This window comes from Cryptotermes secundus, unplaced genomic scaffold, assembly GCF_002891405.2.
Source record: "Cryptotermes secundus unplaced genomic scaffold, Csec_1.0 scaffold696, whole genome shotgun sequence".
NCBI classification, from domain to species: Eukaryota; Metazoa; Arthropoda; class Insecta; order Blattodea; family Kalotermitidae; genus Cryptotermes; species Cryptotermes secundus.
In genome coordinates this window covers 143,161-160,711 of record NW_019734322.1, presented here as the reverse complement: position 1 = coordinate 160,711, position 17,551 = coordinate 143,161, and the positions used below count along the sequence as shown (strand labels likewise).

The following is a 17,551-nucleotide window of genomic DNA, read 5'->3' as shown; positions in this document are numbered from 1 at the left end:
GCTGGTTTCTGCCAACACAGTAATTGAGCCAAACATCCAACTTTGGGAATGTGAAAACTACCTGGTCCCCTTCATGGCTCTGAGCCAATCTTACAAGTCACCTTTGTTGACCATTCTCATCTTAGAGGTAATAAAATCTGGGGACAAAAGGGTTTCATAAATGCAGCATTTCACTTCATTAGGGCAGGAAAATAAATTTTATTGATGTCCTGAACTGTCTTTCTGGATCGATCACAAAACTATTTTTTAAGAATACAAGAATGAAAGATTTTGGAACAATTTTGTATAAATGATGCTTTGAAGAATGTCTTCTGAACAGTAATGACTGAAGCCAGCAACAAATATATCACCACTATTATTCTTGCAGCTACATTGTTATATAATCTGTAGGTTTATAAAAGTGAGTATTCTGCATTTTCTGGGTATGGCAAGATGAAAAAAACCTAATTTTGCATGTGACTGATGCTTCTAAATGCAAGACCTTTCATATAGCTCAAAGAGGTGAAGAAGAATGTGATATTTGAAATGTGCATATTTATACTGTTGGTACAATGAAATTAAAAGTACAAAGGTCGTATCGACTCTAGTAGAAGAATAGTCATAGCAAGTGTAATTAAACATCGAGATGAAAAGGACAACGATAATCTGGACAATATTCCTATTGTACATTTATTTATAGTCAACATGGCTAATATACATAATATGAAACAAACTAAAATGACTGTAGTCACATATTGTCTTTAATGGTGTGCATCCTCTTTGGGTACCTTTGAATCATCATAATCCAACTGCTCCTCAGGTGTGTGAGGCCAGTATGTGGGTTTGTTCAGGGGGTCTAAGGCCTGCAACAGGAAAACAAAATTTGTCATAACATTACTAATAACTGGTTTCATATTCACTATTTTCAGTCAACTTAAGACCTTCATGAACAAATATTATTAATAGGACAGACTCACTGCCTATAGCAGGATTTCATTAAGAATTCTCAAACAATTATGATCTTCAGTTGTACTGATAACAGGAATGCCTGGTTTACTAAATGAACTTCTCTATGTATACCATGAAGTGCTTCACAGGTACTGGTGAAATCCTATATGGAAAACTTTCATCAAAACTTAATAGACAGTGGACAACCTGTCCACATACTCCCTTGCAGTAATTCAGCCATGAAGGGTAATAATGGGACCAACAGAATACTGTACCATGATACTGCTGCGCAAACCATCACTGTTGGAACTGAAACATGCATTCCAGATTGTATACTTTCTTGGATGTTTCCAAAACATAAATTCTTCCTTATATAGAGAACAGTGTGATGGATGACTTGCCTGACCATATCACACATGCATTTCTAGTTGTCTGATGTCCATAGTTTATAGCTTAGGCACTTATCCTTTATGCATCTGAGCATTACTTTTAGTAATCTGAGATTTAGCAATTGCAGCCCTACTGTGAATGTTGGAGTTGTGAAGCTCATATCAGAAAGTTTTTGTGGAAACAGGGTCTTCAAGATGAATATTCAGTTCTGTTGTCACCTGTACTGCAGCAGTTCTACGATTTTTTGAAACAATCATTCTCAATGTACAACAATTTCTGTCAATGCTGATTTTCCCCAACTGTTTATCTTTGCTGATGTTGTCTTCCCATGATTCGTGTATGCCGACATAACCTTAGAAACTGTCGTTCTCGATATATCTAATAATGTGGCACTTTTTGTCACAGATACTCTGGCTAAACATGCACCAACAATCTGTCCTCTTTCAAAATTGGGCAAGTCTCCCATTTTCTGATTCTTTCATATGGACTGTTACTCAACATAATCACTAATGCACTGACATGAGCACTACAGATTGTAAACAGAAGAACATTCAGTGTTGCCAACTTCCAACATAGGGAACACAAATTCTGTTCCTCAATTTCTTAGTGTTTCCATTATTCTGTCCACCTCCTCTACCAGCATACCAATAAAACAGAACAACAGAGAGACCTACAATGTTTACATGAGATTTTCTCAACTTGTGAAATAGAAACATTTAATGACTAAACCAAGAAGGAGAAATTGAGAGCTTGGATAAGTCAGGGAGACATGAACAAATCTGGAAAAATGGACAATGGCTAGAACCCCATAGCCATTCTGATAGAAACACACTTGTAAGGGGACAGTGCAACAACTATCAATCACCATAAGCTAGTGAAAGGAATTTACTTAAGGAAGTAAGAGAAGGCTAAGGCCCTCCAAGTATTCCTTACAACCCAAGTAACACCTCTGCAGAATCTGATAAAGCTTTTTACACTCTAATAAATACAAACAAATCATAAATGATCAAGCTAACACTTAATATTTTTGTGTTAAATGCTGGTGGTGCCAGGCCCCTCTGCCCCTTACTCTACACAGAATGTACCATTAACATACCTGGTCTGGGTATGCATCCTTAAAGTCTTCTAAAGTCATTTGTTCAAACGGGAGTAGGCCCTTCAGGCGGCCAACTTCAGCTTCATAACCAGCAATACGGACATTGGACTGCTTCACAAATTCTTGCACCTCCTTCAGCTGAAAGTACTATTCTGATTAATAATAAATAACATCAGGGATTTCAACAGTACTTCCAAATGTAAAACTACTAACCGACTGTTTTTCCTGTTGTTCAATCTGTGGTGTTACATTATCAGTTGGGTATGGAATATTCAGAGATTCGTACTTCTTTCGAAAATCATCTACCATGCCTTGTACAGGTACACGGGCCTTGTAATAATCCCAATCAATTTTTGGTGATGTTTCTGGGTTTGCCATCATCCTAAACAATACGAAATACTAATTACTTATTCATTTAATATCTCAGGATTCTTCAGTAGCCAATCAGTATTAAATTACCTTCGTAGATATCCATCAGACTTGGCTTTGAACGCTGTAAAAAAACCCTTCTGGTTTTCAGGAACTCTTTCTGCTAATGCCGTCCAGTTTATGGATGACTGTGTTATCCGTCGTGCTGCCATTATTTATCAGTTCTACCTACAACCTTCCCCAAATACTACTGTACCAAACCAAAATGGCCGAAAAGGTCTGCGCTATATTAACTCCGTAAGACTGTGAGGGTGGGGGGACCAATTGCACTTGATGTAACGCCATATATTGCCGACGTTGCCGACTGCATCCGAGAATTCACGGACGTCAATTTTCCCGCCTCTATCGTTGTAAATAGAATCGTCTGCTACTTGTCGCTCATTCGCCATGTTGCAGATCGATAAGTGTGGAGGGCAGGGCATAAAGAGGATAGCATATTATAGCAACCAGATTACGAAGTTTTTGTGCTAAATTGGATATATTAGAATGTAGTGATGCCCAAAAAAACTACAAAAGACAGCAGATCCATAGGAAGAACTGGTTGTAAGCCAAAGACAGTTAAACGTAACTTTAATGATAAGCGAATCGTGAACAATATATATATCGGTGCTGGTAACGCCAGGAGATGGATTATATTGAAGAAGAAGCTGGACTACGAAAGTGATGTTGATTTTGTTGCGTATCTGTTGGATCTTGCAGAGCCTCAGTCAGTGTAAGGAGAATAGCAGGAGTTTTTGATTTTTCATGATCCATGAATGAATGAAAGATCACTATTACGATACCAGAAACGGTACAGAAGAGGGTTGGGGGTGTGGTTCAGGGATAACAGCAAGTGGGATGCTGGAATAAGACGTTTAACGATCAATATATTTCCCGCCATTTTCTGCGAAACACCGAATACCGTCGTCTGCTGTAAACATTGTTTACAAAGACACGTGTATTTGATATTTATCACTATTGCGGTCGAGTTATGATGAGTGTCTATGTTGACATACGTCTTATGTATGTGCATTAAGCACTATTCTATGCAAAATTCGGAAGCAAAGCAGGAACACATGCATAAATCCCCTCAACAGTCAGTTGTTCTCCCCCCCCCCCAAAGAAAAAGGTAGAAAGTTTGAATTTATGGCCGCATTGGATGATACATCAGAATTACGCCAACTTGAGAAGCATCATATTTGCCTCTAATTGTCAGTTTGTTCATATGGCACAGTGAACAGTTATTGCATGGATTTATTGTTATTAATTTTTCACACTTAGAATTGAATGGATTCAAGGTTCTGACGTGTGATTATGGAGGGTACTATATGCAGTAAATGATGACAGTCTGGTTTGAGTTTGTTGACAGTCTTCTAAAATGTTGGGGAATTTCTACTGGACTACATGGCTTCACATCCCACATACTTTTCACTTTCAAATTCATTGTAGAATTTTTATTGTGATTTTACATGTAGATAAATATGTATATAAACACATAAATTCTAGATGCCTAACATTTTTCTTAATCTTGGCTTTGTAAGAATTTGTAACTGATATATGTCCTGAATTCATGGTACTCACAGTGGTGACTAAGGAATATGGTCATCTGGGTTGTAGTTTGGAGAGAGCCTGATGTGTTCTTGGAACAGACCGCTTCCATCTTCAGAGTCCAGGAGTAAGTCAAGCAAGAAACCAGCAGAAGCAGGTGGCTAGCTGAATGTACAGCATGTACATGATCCATTTTGATATAGGCTGGTCCAAGTCTGCAGGGAACAATGAAAGAGTGAATGGAAGAGTTGCAATTGTCTCTAAAAGAGACTTAGAGAGAGCCAGTGGCAGCAAAGGAAACTGTATCTTGGTTCCAGATAGTGGTCAAATTTCACTGCCTGTGTTTTAGTACCTATCAGACCAGATTTCCTACACACAGTTAACTTATTTGCCACCTGCTCCTGTTGTTCAGTTGTTCCATCGTTAAATTTATTTATGTTCTGTAAATCTGATACAGGTAGACACCATAGGATATGGAACAAGTCAAATACATTCTAAATAAAATGACATCTGTAAAATAACAGTCTAGTTGAAAAATGAATAAGATTACAAATTACATAAATATAAGTTAATTGTACTTATGCATCACAATTTGAGCCTGTTAACAGAAACAGTGTTGATGGGTACATCACTAATAAGTAATAAGATTATAAATTACATAGATACAAGTTAATTATACTTGTGCATCACAATTTGAGCCTGTTGCCAACAACAGTGTCAGTGAGTACATCGTTAATGGTTATAAAATATGTAAGTAAAAGTAAAAAAAAAAGCAAGCAATCCCCGTTCATACATTAATATGCAGTCCATAGATCCCCATAAGGGAGAGCTGTGAATACAGTAAAATACAGCCAAAAACGGCAAGGGGGACAACAACAACACAGATAAAACTATTTCTAATGAGTATAGTTTAATTACTAGTATACAATTATTTTATCTCATTGGCTATAATTTATTTATTTATTCATTCATTTCTTGCTTCATTTACACTCATCCAGCCTTACTTGGCTGGTAAACTAAAATAAACTGTGACAACAGAACAGATTACGTGGCTTGCCTGGGCACAATTAGACAAATACATATTGTTAAGACAACTCCCAATATGGTAATTAAACTGCTATGCAGTGTGAGTGACTTCAAGCATGCGTCACACTATAAATTAACAACAATGCAATAATCAAGTATGAAATGTACTTCTCTTCATTAAGCATGTAATGAACCAGTATCTTTGATCAGTATTGTTGTTAAAATATTCCTCCAGTGAGTAAAATGAATTAGGATTGTACAATAGGCCAGAAGTGGCCGCAGTATAAGGGACTTAGTCCCACCCCACTAGTAATAAAAAAAAATAATTAGGAGCAGAATTTTTTTAAAGCAAATTTAAATTGTTTAATATCATGAGCTATGTTCTTTATGCTAGGAGGTGGGGCATTAAAAACCTTAATATCAAAATAATATGTTCCTATTTGGAATGCTGACAGATTGCTTGCTCTTCATCTTGGAAGATGGAAGGGATATGTTTCTCCAAAATGATAGACTGTCTCTATACTACACAGTGTTACAACCCAGACCATACTCTTCGTACCATATGTTATAGTTATTAAAAGCAATGAGTATTTTTGCCACATCTGAACCAAGTCAAGAGATTTTATTATCCAGACTTACTATGAAAGACTGATGGTACTTTATATATTTATACTAGTGATTTCTTCAATTTCATGTTTGATAATCACATTTTTACTGAAGGAATAGTTATGTCACTATTTGTAATACCAAATCTTCAGTATCACCATATAATATATTAATGTGCCAAGTAGTTATTAAGTCATAGCCTATTTTGGTGAAAACGTTTCTATTTTTCAACACCTGGCCAAGAATAAATTGAACTCGTCTGTTAAAAGCAAAAGAAATGGACTTTCTCTTTGGCTGCTGTTTTCAGGAGAGTTCAGCGTCAAGAGATAATTGTGATCTAAGTCTTCTTTTTTTTAATAAATTAAGGGATAACAGTTTGCTTGAGACTGATTTCCCAGTAAGCTGGATCTCATTATGCAAGATTTTCATACCATGATATTTCAAAATTGCTGGATAGTCAAATACAAAATGAGGATTCAGGATCCCCTGATAAGAGTAGAGTTTAAAGAACAAAGCTCGCAACACTGTAGAGTTGCATGATTATATCTGTATTTCTCTCAGCACAATTAATACTCATACTATAATCATAAACAAGTAGGTGACTACTTAATGGCCACTTGATACATGAGAAAGCTTTTAAGACAAAATGTGCTGGTATTGAAATGAGGAAGATACCTTGATTCACAGTTGATGTTTCAGTGTTTCTTATTGGGTTGAAGCACAGCTAGAAACATAGATCACCAATTGCTGCAAATGAAATGCTGATATTGATTTAATAATAGTATATTTAACGATAGTCATACTTTGTTTAAAACTTTTTTCATTCTATATTTCTTCTTAGTTAGTTAGTTAGTTAGTTATTGGAGAGGGTGGGTTTCCCCATGCACTTAGACCTGTATTGGTCCATTGTGCTTCCCTCTATGATATTCTACCAGTCTCTATATCCTACCGGTACTGGTGCTTACCATCAGTCCCGCCCAGCCAGCGAGACCGGCTCTACTAGCTGAGAGGTATCTATAATGCTTCCCCCATCTTCCAGAGGTATTAGAGACTGCTGTTGGGCGGGAAACGTCCGTAATTTGGCTCCGTGACCTCCTTTGGAGATATGAGGTTCTTTTACGTGCCATAAAGCTACGACACGGGACCCATGGCTTAAAGTCCCTCCCGGAGGACTTGTTCCCTGAATTTTTTCGCCCTTAAAAATTCGACAACCTCCACCGGGTATTTGAACCTGCGTACTATGAGTCATGAGGTGGGAACGTTACCTCTAGACTACGGAGGCCGCTTATATTTCTTAGTATTTCACCTATAACTGAACTCCTGAGCTGAGTCCTCTTTGAGAGGTTGAAGTCACTCAGCTGATCAAGAAACTTCTCAGATTCCAGGGAACCTGATTCATTGCCATGTTCACAAGAGCATGCTGCCTTATCACATTCTGAGCCAAACAAATTCAGTCCAGATCTTCACCTCATTTCTTTAAAATTCATCGTGATATTATCTTCCCATCTATTAATTTACATACAACTACAGGAAATTTTCCTTATGATATCTGTTTCATGGTTCTGTATTAGATATACGGGTGCTATTTTGAAAGTAATGTCCAGTGAGCTGTTAAAAAAAAGCAGTGAGAAAACAAATTGTATTAAGTACAAAAAATACATACGTTCTTAAGCTACTTCTCAGTGTAGTCACCACTGGAATTGACACACTTGTCGAATTAGGGAATAAGTTTTTGTATGTCTTCGCCAAAGAAGTCTGTTACTTGTGAGCTTAGCCATGTTTTGACACCTTCCATCAACTCCTCATTGTTGTTGAAGCACTGTGATCCCAACCAGTTCTTCAAGTAGGTAAACAGGTGACAGTCTGTCGGACTGAGATCAGGGCTGTAAAGAAGGTGGTCACACAACTCCACAGTTCAAATGCTCCAGCAGTGCTCAAGTGTGAACAGCTGTGTGTGGACGTGCCTTGTCATGGAGGAGCGCTACACTGGATGTCAGCATTCCACGCCTTTTGTTCTGAATGGCCATATGCAATTTTTTTAGTGCTTCACAGTACTCTTCTGATATTACTGTGGTCCCTTGTTGCATGAATTCCACCATCAGCACTCCTCTCCTGTACCAGAAAACAGTTGCCATGAGCTTTCTGGCAGGCAGACAGCGTTTGTTTGAACTTTTTCAGCTTGTTTGGTGAATGAGTGTGCATCCACTGCCTTGACTGCTCTTTGGTTTCAACATTCACAAATGGAACCCAGGTTTCATCATCACCCATTACTTGTATGATGTGACTCAGAAATTCATAGCCCTCTTTGTGGTATTGCCCAAAAGACGTGAAAGCCGAAGCCATACTGTGTGTTTTATGTGCACCTGTGAGCATTTTTGGAACCCATCTTGCACAAAACTTGTGATAGCGTAGCCTAACTGTGATAATCTCATAAGGAAGAGTGCATGCAATTTGTGGAAATTCACGTGAATGTTCTGAAATTATGAAGCACAGTCTTTCATCTATCTGTCCATCTCTGAACATTCTACACTATTGTCTTACAGTTCCTTCTCACATTACATTTTGGCTGTAAACCGCACCTAATTCATTATGAATTTCCACAGTGCTAATGTTTTTAGCATGAAGAAAGGAGATAGCAGTGCAAATTTTGCTGTTGGCAAGATTATCAATTGTAGAACATGTCATAACTCACTCTGTAGAGTCAAGTCCAAACATTAGGTGACCAGTTACGTTTTGGTTTAGAAGGCAGAGAGTCATGTGACGCTACCTTGCACGCACCAGCTCCCCCCCACTCCTATATTAGTTGCCTAAAATAGACAGGCTACTTTCTGAATAGCCCTCATACATCTATCTATGGCCCACATATACATTCAACTACCTACAGTTACCTAGTCACAGTGTGGTAACTACTTTGGGTAAACCATCTCAAACTGGTTTCTCCTAATGGTCTCTTGAGTTTCATCTGGAGTTCCAGGACTAGTCTGCTTATTATGTTTCTGTCCATTATTTTAACATGTCCGAGCCACCATACTCTTTTCATGTCTAGCTGCTTTAAGCATTCTTAAACTCCTTCGATTGTCTCATTCGTACATTTATCTGGTTTTGTTATCCCTGTGATGACGCTTAAACATTACATATACATCTCTTTTATTTTATTCCTATCTCTTTATTTGAATTCTCATGTTTCAGCATGATGAAGTGTTATATGTTTGAAGTATTTCTTGTGTATTTGGAGCTCAGCCAGTAAATGGACTGGTGGGTTGGGTGGGCGAGTTTAATTCCTGGCATGAGCAGGGATTGTGTTCCTTTCCACTGTGTCCTGACCTGTTTTAGAGCCCACTAGCCTCATTCCTGGTGGGTATTGTGGGCTTTTTCTCCTGCAATGAAGTGGACAACTTACATCTTTGCTCCACCTGGACACAATATTCTGACGTAACTGTAACTCAGATTATAATTTGTGTGATGGGACACAGTACTCTACATGTTATAAAGAAAATGAGTGACCTTCACTGTATTTGCAGAAGAGGCAAAGTGGCCCCAAAGTCTGACGATATAAACAAGAAAGATGATGACAAGGATGACACCCCAGTGAGGGAGTTTGAAGAGGACACAAATGATAGGTATACTGAATAAGTGAAAAATGACTATTCTTTGTAGCCCCATCATCATCATCATCATCATCCATTGATTGATTGATTGATTGAAGTTTCTTCCATAGTGGGTCTGCTGTTTCATCCACACTTTTCTCTTTCACTTTTCTCTCTCCTCTTGTATCTATGTTCACTCCTTCCCTTCTTTTCTTCTTGTTCTGTATTCATATTCACATTATTACTGCAGCCAATGTTTCCTACAGTGAGTCCTGAGTAGAAGCACTGAATGTTATCGAATTAAGTAATTTGCTGATGCATTTCAAGTTGTTTCTTTGAGATTAATTACCATATTATCATCTCAGTTATACCTTTGTCTCTCAAGGCATTCTCTTACCATTTAGTAATGACAAGTTTAGTCTGTCCAGGCTGTAGCGTAGTTGGTTGAGGGGCTATGCTACAAGCCAGAAGTTCGCAGGTTCAAGTCCCGATGAGGTCATTGGATTTTTTCAATTGACCTAATCCATCCAGCCACACTATGGCCCTGGGGTCGACTCAGCCTCTAACAGAAATGAGTAGCAGGAATTAATTAAATGATTTTCCTGGGGAGTAAAGAGTGGCTGTCGCGTAAGGCTGACAACCTTACTGCCATCTTTGAGCCTATTGTCTAGAAAATGTGGGACCCTCACATCTCACAACCCTATGGGTCTTCGCGGCCTGTTACAGGGATAACTTTACTTTTTTACTTACTCTTAGTCTGTCCAGGCTAATGCCAGGATAGTACTCCTAGTAGGCCATAGCTGCATCATCCATATCCTGTCCATTTTATCATTCATTCATCATCGTACCATTGCCAACATATAGTCTTGATACTGACATTAGCAGGGAGCACATGGTAGTGTAGTGAATTGAGGGGCTATGCTACAAGCCGGAAGGTCGCGGGTTCAAGTCCCGATGAGGTCATTGGGTTTTTTCAATTGACCTAATCCTTCCAGCTGCACTATGGCCCTGGGGTTCACTCAGCCTCTAACAGAAATGAGTACCAGGAATTAAATAATTTTCATGGGGAGTAAAGTGCGGCCAGTGCGTAAGGCTGACAAACTTACCACCATCTTTGAGCCGATTGTCTAGATAATGTGGGACCCTCAACGTCTCACAACCCTATGGACCTTCATGGCCTGGTACAGGGATAGCTTTACTTTTTTATTACTTTTACTGATATTACCATAAAATAACCAATGAGAAAATTATAGTAGTTTAAAGAGTACAATATATTTGCAAGCTCTCAGTTTGTATGGTGATATCAGAATGAGAGAGTGAGTTTCACAATAATTTAAAACATATAGTTTTGTGTAGTAAAAAGTTGAGATCTCTAGAGACAAGACAAGAAGATAACTAAATGGTTTTGTGCTATGTAAAATTGTGGCTTTTGATGTGGCAGTTTAGTGATGCCCAGATGAAAATGCTATATTTTCATTCAGCATTTGATGCAACTGTGTTGCAGTACGAGCTCCGTGCAGCATGAGGTCAGTGATGATGGGGAATGGAGACCATTTGGCACGGCAGGAGATGCCCCATTGCGTCGTAGTCCTCGCAAACAAAGTATTCCTGTGCGAATCCATGTCCGTCGAAGTGCACGCAACATGGTTGCAGAACGAAGGCAACTTAAGAAAGATGAGAACCCAAAGGGACAGGCACCAGCCACGGTAACAGAGAACAGTACTGCTGTAGAGGAACTGGATGCTGCAGGAAACATCACTACAGATGAGAGTTTAAAGACAGAAGTTGTGCCAGGTTGGTCATTTGTTTTGTGTTTAGTTGGTGAAAGGGCAGGAATGTTTCTTGGAAAACTTTAAGGAAACACGAAACACCTTAGACTTAGTATTACCACATGGAAGTAGGCAGTTAAAAGCGCCATGAATATTCTGAAATGATCTTCTGTAAGAACCATCATGTTAGTCAGCCCAAATCCAGTTTCTGCCAGAACAAAGACAAATCACATTTTACACATGCTTCAGAATCATACCTGTGGAATGTTATGTATAATTCATGTTTCTTCCTTGGAATTCTTATCAAGTTAATTAAGAGTTCAAAGTTTCTCCATGCCTTCATTCACATTACCACTAAGGAGATTATGCAGATTGCAGTGATGTGTTTGCATGTCTGCTTTTTATTTCTGTGAGCCTAGCTTTGAAGGTATTTTTTATGTTGCTTATTTTTTGTCTAAGCAGATTTTTAGGACAATACCTTAAAATCAGTCATGGCCACTTCTTTTTCCATCTTTCCCATTTCATGATTAACAGTTACTCTGCCATTTGAATCCAAATAACCTCAGTAGTTCAAGAAGTGTAGTTAAGTAAACCAGTAACTAGGAAAGAAATGTCTGAAGTTAGACTTATAGTTGATCGTCGCTTTCATTTACAGTATTTTTTTTTTTTCCACTACCAAATTCAAGCATTGAAGGAAATGAAACAGTATTTCCAGTTCTTCCAGAATCTTGAGTCTCATTCTGAAACTCTTACTTTGTTGTGAAAAGTGAAAATCATTGTACTGAGTCTATTTAACCTTCCTCTTGTACTGTAAGCTTCTGTTTATGTAATATTCATTTATTGTAAAAACACTGTAAGGTCGAGGAGCTTCTGTTGGTGCATAGTGGGAGGCTGTTTCTTGCCTCTAACTACAAACAGACAACCCGTAGGTGTGATACAGACTAAACAAAGGTATTCTTATACTCTTATTCTTGTTTTTCATGTAGCAAAAATGTACTTATTGAACATAACTCACTTAATCGTCGAGCTGAGCCCTTCTTGAGAAGCCACCAATTGTGCAGCTACTCAAGAACTTCCCAGCATTTCATGGAACCCGGAGGTTCATTACCATGTTCACAAGAGCCCTCCAGTGGTCCCTACCCTAACCCAGATTAATCTAATCCATACCATTCCATCTTATCTCTCTAAGATCCATTTTAATATTGTCCACCCACCTATGTCTTGGTCTTCCCAATGGTCTCCTTTTGTTCAGTTTTCCCAGCAATATCCTATATGCATTCCTCTTTTCCCATTTTGTGCTACATGCCCTGCAGGCTCTATATGTGCGGAATAGGTGTGGAACTGAAAGTTCTGCCCCATGCTGCAAAAGTGCCAGTACAATTCCATGTGTTCCCGCTGACTTAAATGGTCTAAAAGTATTCAGTGCCCATCTGATTTTTGATTGGTTAATTATGACTTTCTCCAGGTTCCAGTCTGCCCTGTTCGTCTTGCTTTGGCAAGTGTCCAGGTTTTGCTGACCCTGTCCATCGTCCATATTATCAATCAATTTTGAATCATTAAAGTGAACCCTGAATAATTCGTTCAGTGCCTCCCTTCCTGTTTGAGTATACTGCCCGTTAGGCAGCTTAATTGTGCTGACCTTGTTGGTCTCCTGGTTTGCCATGATCCTCATGAGTCTGGCACCACCTGGTACATCATTGATCTCCTGGCAGTGCCTCCTCCATGAGGATTGCTTGGCTTTCCTTATTTCTTTGTTGTAACAGGTAAGGGCTTCCTTGTAGGTGTCCCACTGTCCTGTTCTTTTAGCTGTATTGAACAGCCTTCTCGTTTTGGTTCTAAGCCCACGCAGCTGTTTATTCCACCAAGGCGCTCTCCTTGGTCTGTGAGTAGTCTTAGCTGGACAATTACTATTAAAGGATGAGATAATAGCCTGTTGCAACTGGTAAACGGACCGATCAGCATCCTTTATTATGCGTATATTTCGTGAGATGGTCTCTAGATTTACCTTTAGGTTGTCTTTGTAAGACTCCCAATTTCTTCTCTTAGGATTCCTATAAGTAGCTTGATCTACTGTAATGTTGCTTATTTGATAGCATATACTACTCTATCCAAAAAGTATCCGACCTTGGGCCGGGGAAAAAATGTTCTGTATCTGGGTGGTTACAATACCTAATCGCCTTCAAAGTAGGCCACTTGTGACTCCACACACTAAGCCCAGAGGTCCTTCCATCGCTGGAAGCAATTCTGGAAGGCTTCTTTTGGAATGGCGTGTAGCTGCGCTGTCGCGTTCTGTATGATGTCCTTGCGGCTGTCAAAACGGCAGCCTTTTAGTGGTGTCTTCAATCTTGGGAACAGCCAGAAATCACAAGGAGCCATGTCAGGAGAGTAGGGAGCCTGGCGAACCTGTGGAATGCTGTGCTTGGCCAGGAAACCCTGGACCAGTTGCGATGAATGAGCTGGGGCGTTGTCGTGATGCAGCTGCCAGTTGCGTGCGTCCCACAGCTCCTGTCTCTTGAGCCGAACTGCATCACGAAGATGGCGGAGGACTTCTTGGTAGTACTCCTTATTGACAGTCTGGCCTAGTGGTGCGTACTCATGATGCACAATACCCTGGTAATCGGAAAAAACAGTCAGTATCACCTTCACATTGCCCTGAACCTGTTGTGCTCTTTTGGGCCTCGAGGATGTTGGATGCTTCCATTGTGATGCCTGGACCTTGGTTTTCGGGTCATATCTGTACAACCATGACTCATCACCAGTGATCACAGTCTTCAGGAACTCAGGATCCCTGTTGGCGCACTCCAGCATATCCTGCGCGACCTCAAGGTGGAATTGTTTGCTGCTCTGGCGAAAGCAACTTGGGCACAAATTTTGCTGCCACTCTTCCCATGCCCAAATCCTCAGTTAAAATTGTGTTTGCGGGACTTCTGCTGATCCCAACCTCATCAGCAACTTCACGGATGACCAAACGATGGTCCTCCATGATCAGTGTCTGCACTTTTTCAGTGACATCAGCATTTCGGCTCATTGACAGTCTCCGGAACATTGCTCACTGTCCGTTGATATATGGCCATGTTTAAAGTAGTTGAACCACTCTTTCATTCGAGTGACCCCCATTGCATCATCGCTGAAAGCCTGATGAATTTTGTGAATTGTTTCCTCTTGGGTATCCCCAAGTTTCTGACAAAACTTAATGCAGTGTCGCTGCTCCAGGCGTTCTGTCATCTTGAGTGAAACGAGAATGCGACGAACACGTGTTACACCACATCGTTATCTGGCAGCCATAGATGAATCCAGCAGTGTTGCGAGTCAGCAAAAAATCACGCATGTGCATGAAAGTCCCTTCTACCACTACGCTCAGTTTCCCCACCCCTTTGGCTATTACTTACAGTGGAAAAAAATGAAGTCGGATAATTTTTGGACATACGATATATCTGTGCTCCGATAGGGACGGCTCATCAGATACATGCCAATTACTTACCAGGTTTCCTATGTTATTTGTCCCTAGTGTCAAATTAATAACCTCCTTCCTATTGCAAACCACAAAGGTAGGTTCGTTACCATGGTTTAGAATATTCAGGTTCGAACTCGCCAGAAATTCCATAAGGCTCTCTCCCCTTGGCTTAGTGCTGTTGCTCCCCCACAAGATGTGGTGCATGTTGGCATCACACCCAATAATGAGTTGCTTCTTCCTGCTATAGCAGTAGTCTATGATGTCCCTCATCTCCTTAGTTGGTGGTGGTTCATCCGAGTCCTATGGAAGGTAGATTGAAGCAATAATCAACTCCCTGCTGCCTCCTAGATACGGGTATGTTATCCTTACCGCTATTGCATCCCTAGAACAGAGCTCCAGCAAAGGCAAGGCATTAACATGATTCCTGATATAAACACAAGATCTTGCATTATTACTGGGTACAGCAGAGTAAACTGTTCCCCCTGTGTTAATTAAGCCCTTTATTTGACCCTTGTATAACCAAGGTTCCTGAATAAGTGCTATATCTGTCTTACCCTCAGGTAATTGTTGGCACAGAGCTGCCATGGCAGCTTTGCTGTGGTGTAGGTTGATTTGAAGAAATTTCATGATCTCTTTCAATTGGTGAGGGGTCAATTTCCATCTTATGTCCCTCTCTGTCCTCGGACTGGGTTCCTTGTGAAGGGGTCCCCTGATCCACTTTGATTTGGTCATCCGGGAGGCTGGGTATTTCATCCCCTTCCTCCTCAGAGACCGAGTTAGAAGATACTATATCTGTCGCAGGTTCTACCTGGTGCTGAACTTCAGGATCATTCAGCACCCTAACAGTTCCCTGTGAGAGTCCTGTAAATATTTTGTAACCGGTCCTCTGTATAATAATATGGGAGTCCCAGTCTATGAATAAGATGAGCCTTTGGCCTTTTGACTCAGATTGCTTATTGAGTACCCTCCAGTTCTCAGTATGAAGTCCTGGATTAAGGCCTGCAATCCATTTCAGCAGCTCTTCCTGATTGTGGGCAATTTTGTCCCTAGTTCGGAGAGCCACTTAAACATGTTTAAGCAGTTCCTGGCATCAGTAGCCTTCAGCCTGGCCCCTGATTCCAGCCTGTGGTTGTCAGTGGCTTTGGTGAGCCATTGACCAGCCTGTTGGTCGGCACATACATAAATAAGTGCACCTCTCACTAGTCTGTAGCATTTCAGGTGTGGTAGTTCTCCCTTTGGAGTCCTACGTAACACCTCCCCCAATGCTTCCAGAATGGAATTTTGGTCATCTTCGTTAAGCCTATCCTCAGGATAAGTGTCATTTATATTGGTCAGAGCCTCCTTGTAAATCCCTGGGCCTTTTCGGAGTTCTGGCCGTTTCTGTAGGGGTACTGCCCTCTGACCTTGGCCTCTTAAAGTTGCCGGTGGGGGTTTCTTCCTGCTTGGACAAGCCTGCATTTCGTGGTTGCTCACCTCCCAGTTCCTGCTTTGCTTGCCTCAGCTCTTGCTTTTTTCAACTTCCATCTAGCAAATCCAGACAAGGCTTTCTTCGCCAGACAGGGTCCACCTACTCCAGAGACTAGGTGTCCCACTCCTTCTCCTGCTGCAGGTGTGTTAGAAGTACTAGCTCCCTGCAATGGTGTGTCAGTACTACTGACCCCCAGGAGAGTAGTTTTTGGTTTTACCTCTGGCAGGTTTTGAACCACTGGTTCATCCTTGCCTTTGGCTGAAATTTAAACAGCAGGTTCGCTGGTTACAACTGGGCTCCTTAATGGTTCACCAGAGCTTCCAGCCCCCTGCTGAAGCATTTCTCGTAAGGATGTCCTTGGAAGGGGGTCCATCTTCAGTTTAAGGTCTTTACGCCCAGTTCTTCTTAATTTGGTTCCTTTATTCAGTTCGGTCCCACGAGTTATGGGGATTTAAAAGGTCACCGCCCACAGCGCCTCATATGGGTGGAAGGCATAAATACAACAGGGTGCTGCCTGGTGCCCTGAGGAGATCGTTCAAGATACTGGCTAATTACCACCCCAGTGCCATGCAGCCCTCAGCACGATGCCTCACACCTTGGCTTAGGTGTTTTGGTCCTGTTGTGAATGCAACCCTTACAAACCTGCAGGACCAAGAGTGCGTGTTCGGGGGGAGAGGGGTATCCCAGATGATAAATGGGAGCGCGACACCAATTAGTAATGAGGTTGCGACCAGGTCATCCTACACGAGATTATTGCCCCTGGGGGTTGCTTCTGAGCTCCCCCATTCCAACCCTCCACATGGGTTGGTCAAACCATTTTAAAGTGTTGAGCCGTAAGGCTTGTAGCACCTTATCAGTACTCTAGGGAGACAACTCAAATAGCTGTAGCTACCCCCATAGGAGTGCTCTCCTGCATTTGTTCCGGGTACACCGTAGTGACACCCAAGTGTCATTATGCCACCGCGTGGGAGGCTCTGGTCATATAGCCATCGCTGTTTATGGAAACTCAGCCGCCAGCCCCGGAAGGTCATACTGATCCAGACCCCCAAGACTGTCGTTGCCCGGCGGGACCATGAGGAGGTGTTCCAAAGCTGTGTCCCAACGCATCCCTGGTCCATGATACGTCCCCATCAAAGACACAGCCATGGCTCGGCCAACCTCACCGAGGGTGGAGTCATTACCACCCCGCCACAGATCCAGTCCCACATAGTTTTCCTGGACATTTCTAATGGCATATTCTAAAGCAAAGTTGAAAAGTAGTGGCCATAAAGC

The 17,551-nt window shown here is 41.0% G+C and overlaps 2 protein-coding genes across 3 annotated transcripts in view; one reads left to right on the top strand and one right to left on the bottom strand.

Moving 5' to 3' along the window:
• Positions 1–643: 643 nt before the first annotated feature.
• Positions 644–3,068, bottom strand: LOC111868648 (ATP synthase subunit d, mitochondrial). Its single transcript, XM_023859494.2, has 4 exons — positions 2,873–3,068; positions 2,627–2,795; positions 2,414–2,551; positions 644–842 (listed from the first exon to the last, which is right to left on the bottom strand). The coding sequence occupies exons 1-4, from the start codon at positions 2,992–2,994 to the stop codon at positions 741–743; spliced, it is 531 nt and encodes a 176-aa protein (XP_023715262.1). The 5' UTR covers positions 2,995–3,068; the 3' UTR covers positions 644–740.
• A 178-nt stretch (positions 3,069–3,246) lies between these two features.
• The window catches only part of LOC111868644, a 55,759-nt gene continuing 41,454 nt past the window's right edge, over positions 3,247–17,551 (top strand). Inside the window, exons 1-4 of one of the 2 annotated variants that reach the window (XM_023859485.2) lie at positions 3,410–3,554; positions 4,439–4,496; positions 9,523–9,621; positions 11,093–11,382. In XM_023859485.2, coding sequence (XP_023715253.1) covers positions 3,506–3,554; positions 4,439–4,496; positions 9,523–9,621; positions 11,093–11,382 — 496 coding nt within the window. In that variant the 5' untranslated portion in view covers positions 3,410–3,505. Of the gene's footprint in view, positions 3,555–4,438; positions 4,497–9,522; positions 9,622–11,092; positions 11,383–17,551 lie in introns of both variants that reach the window. The other variant, XM_023859484.2, reaches the window with a different exon arrangement.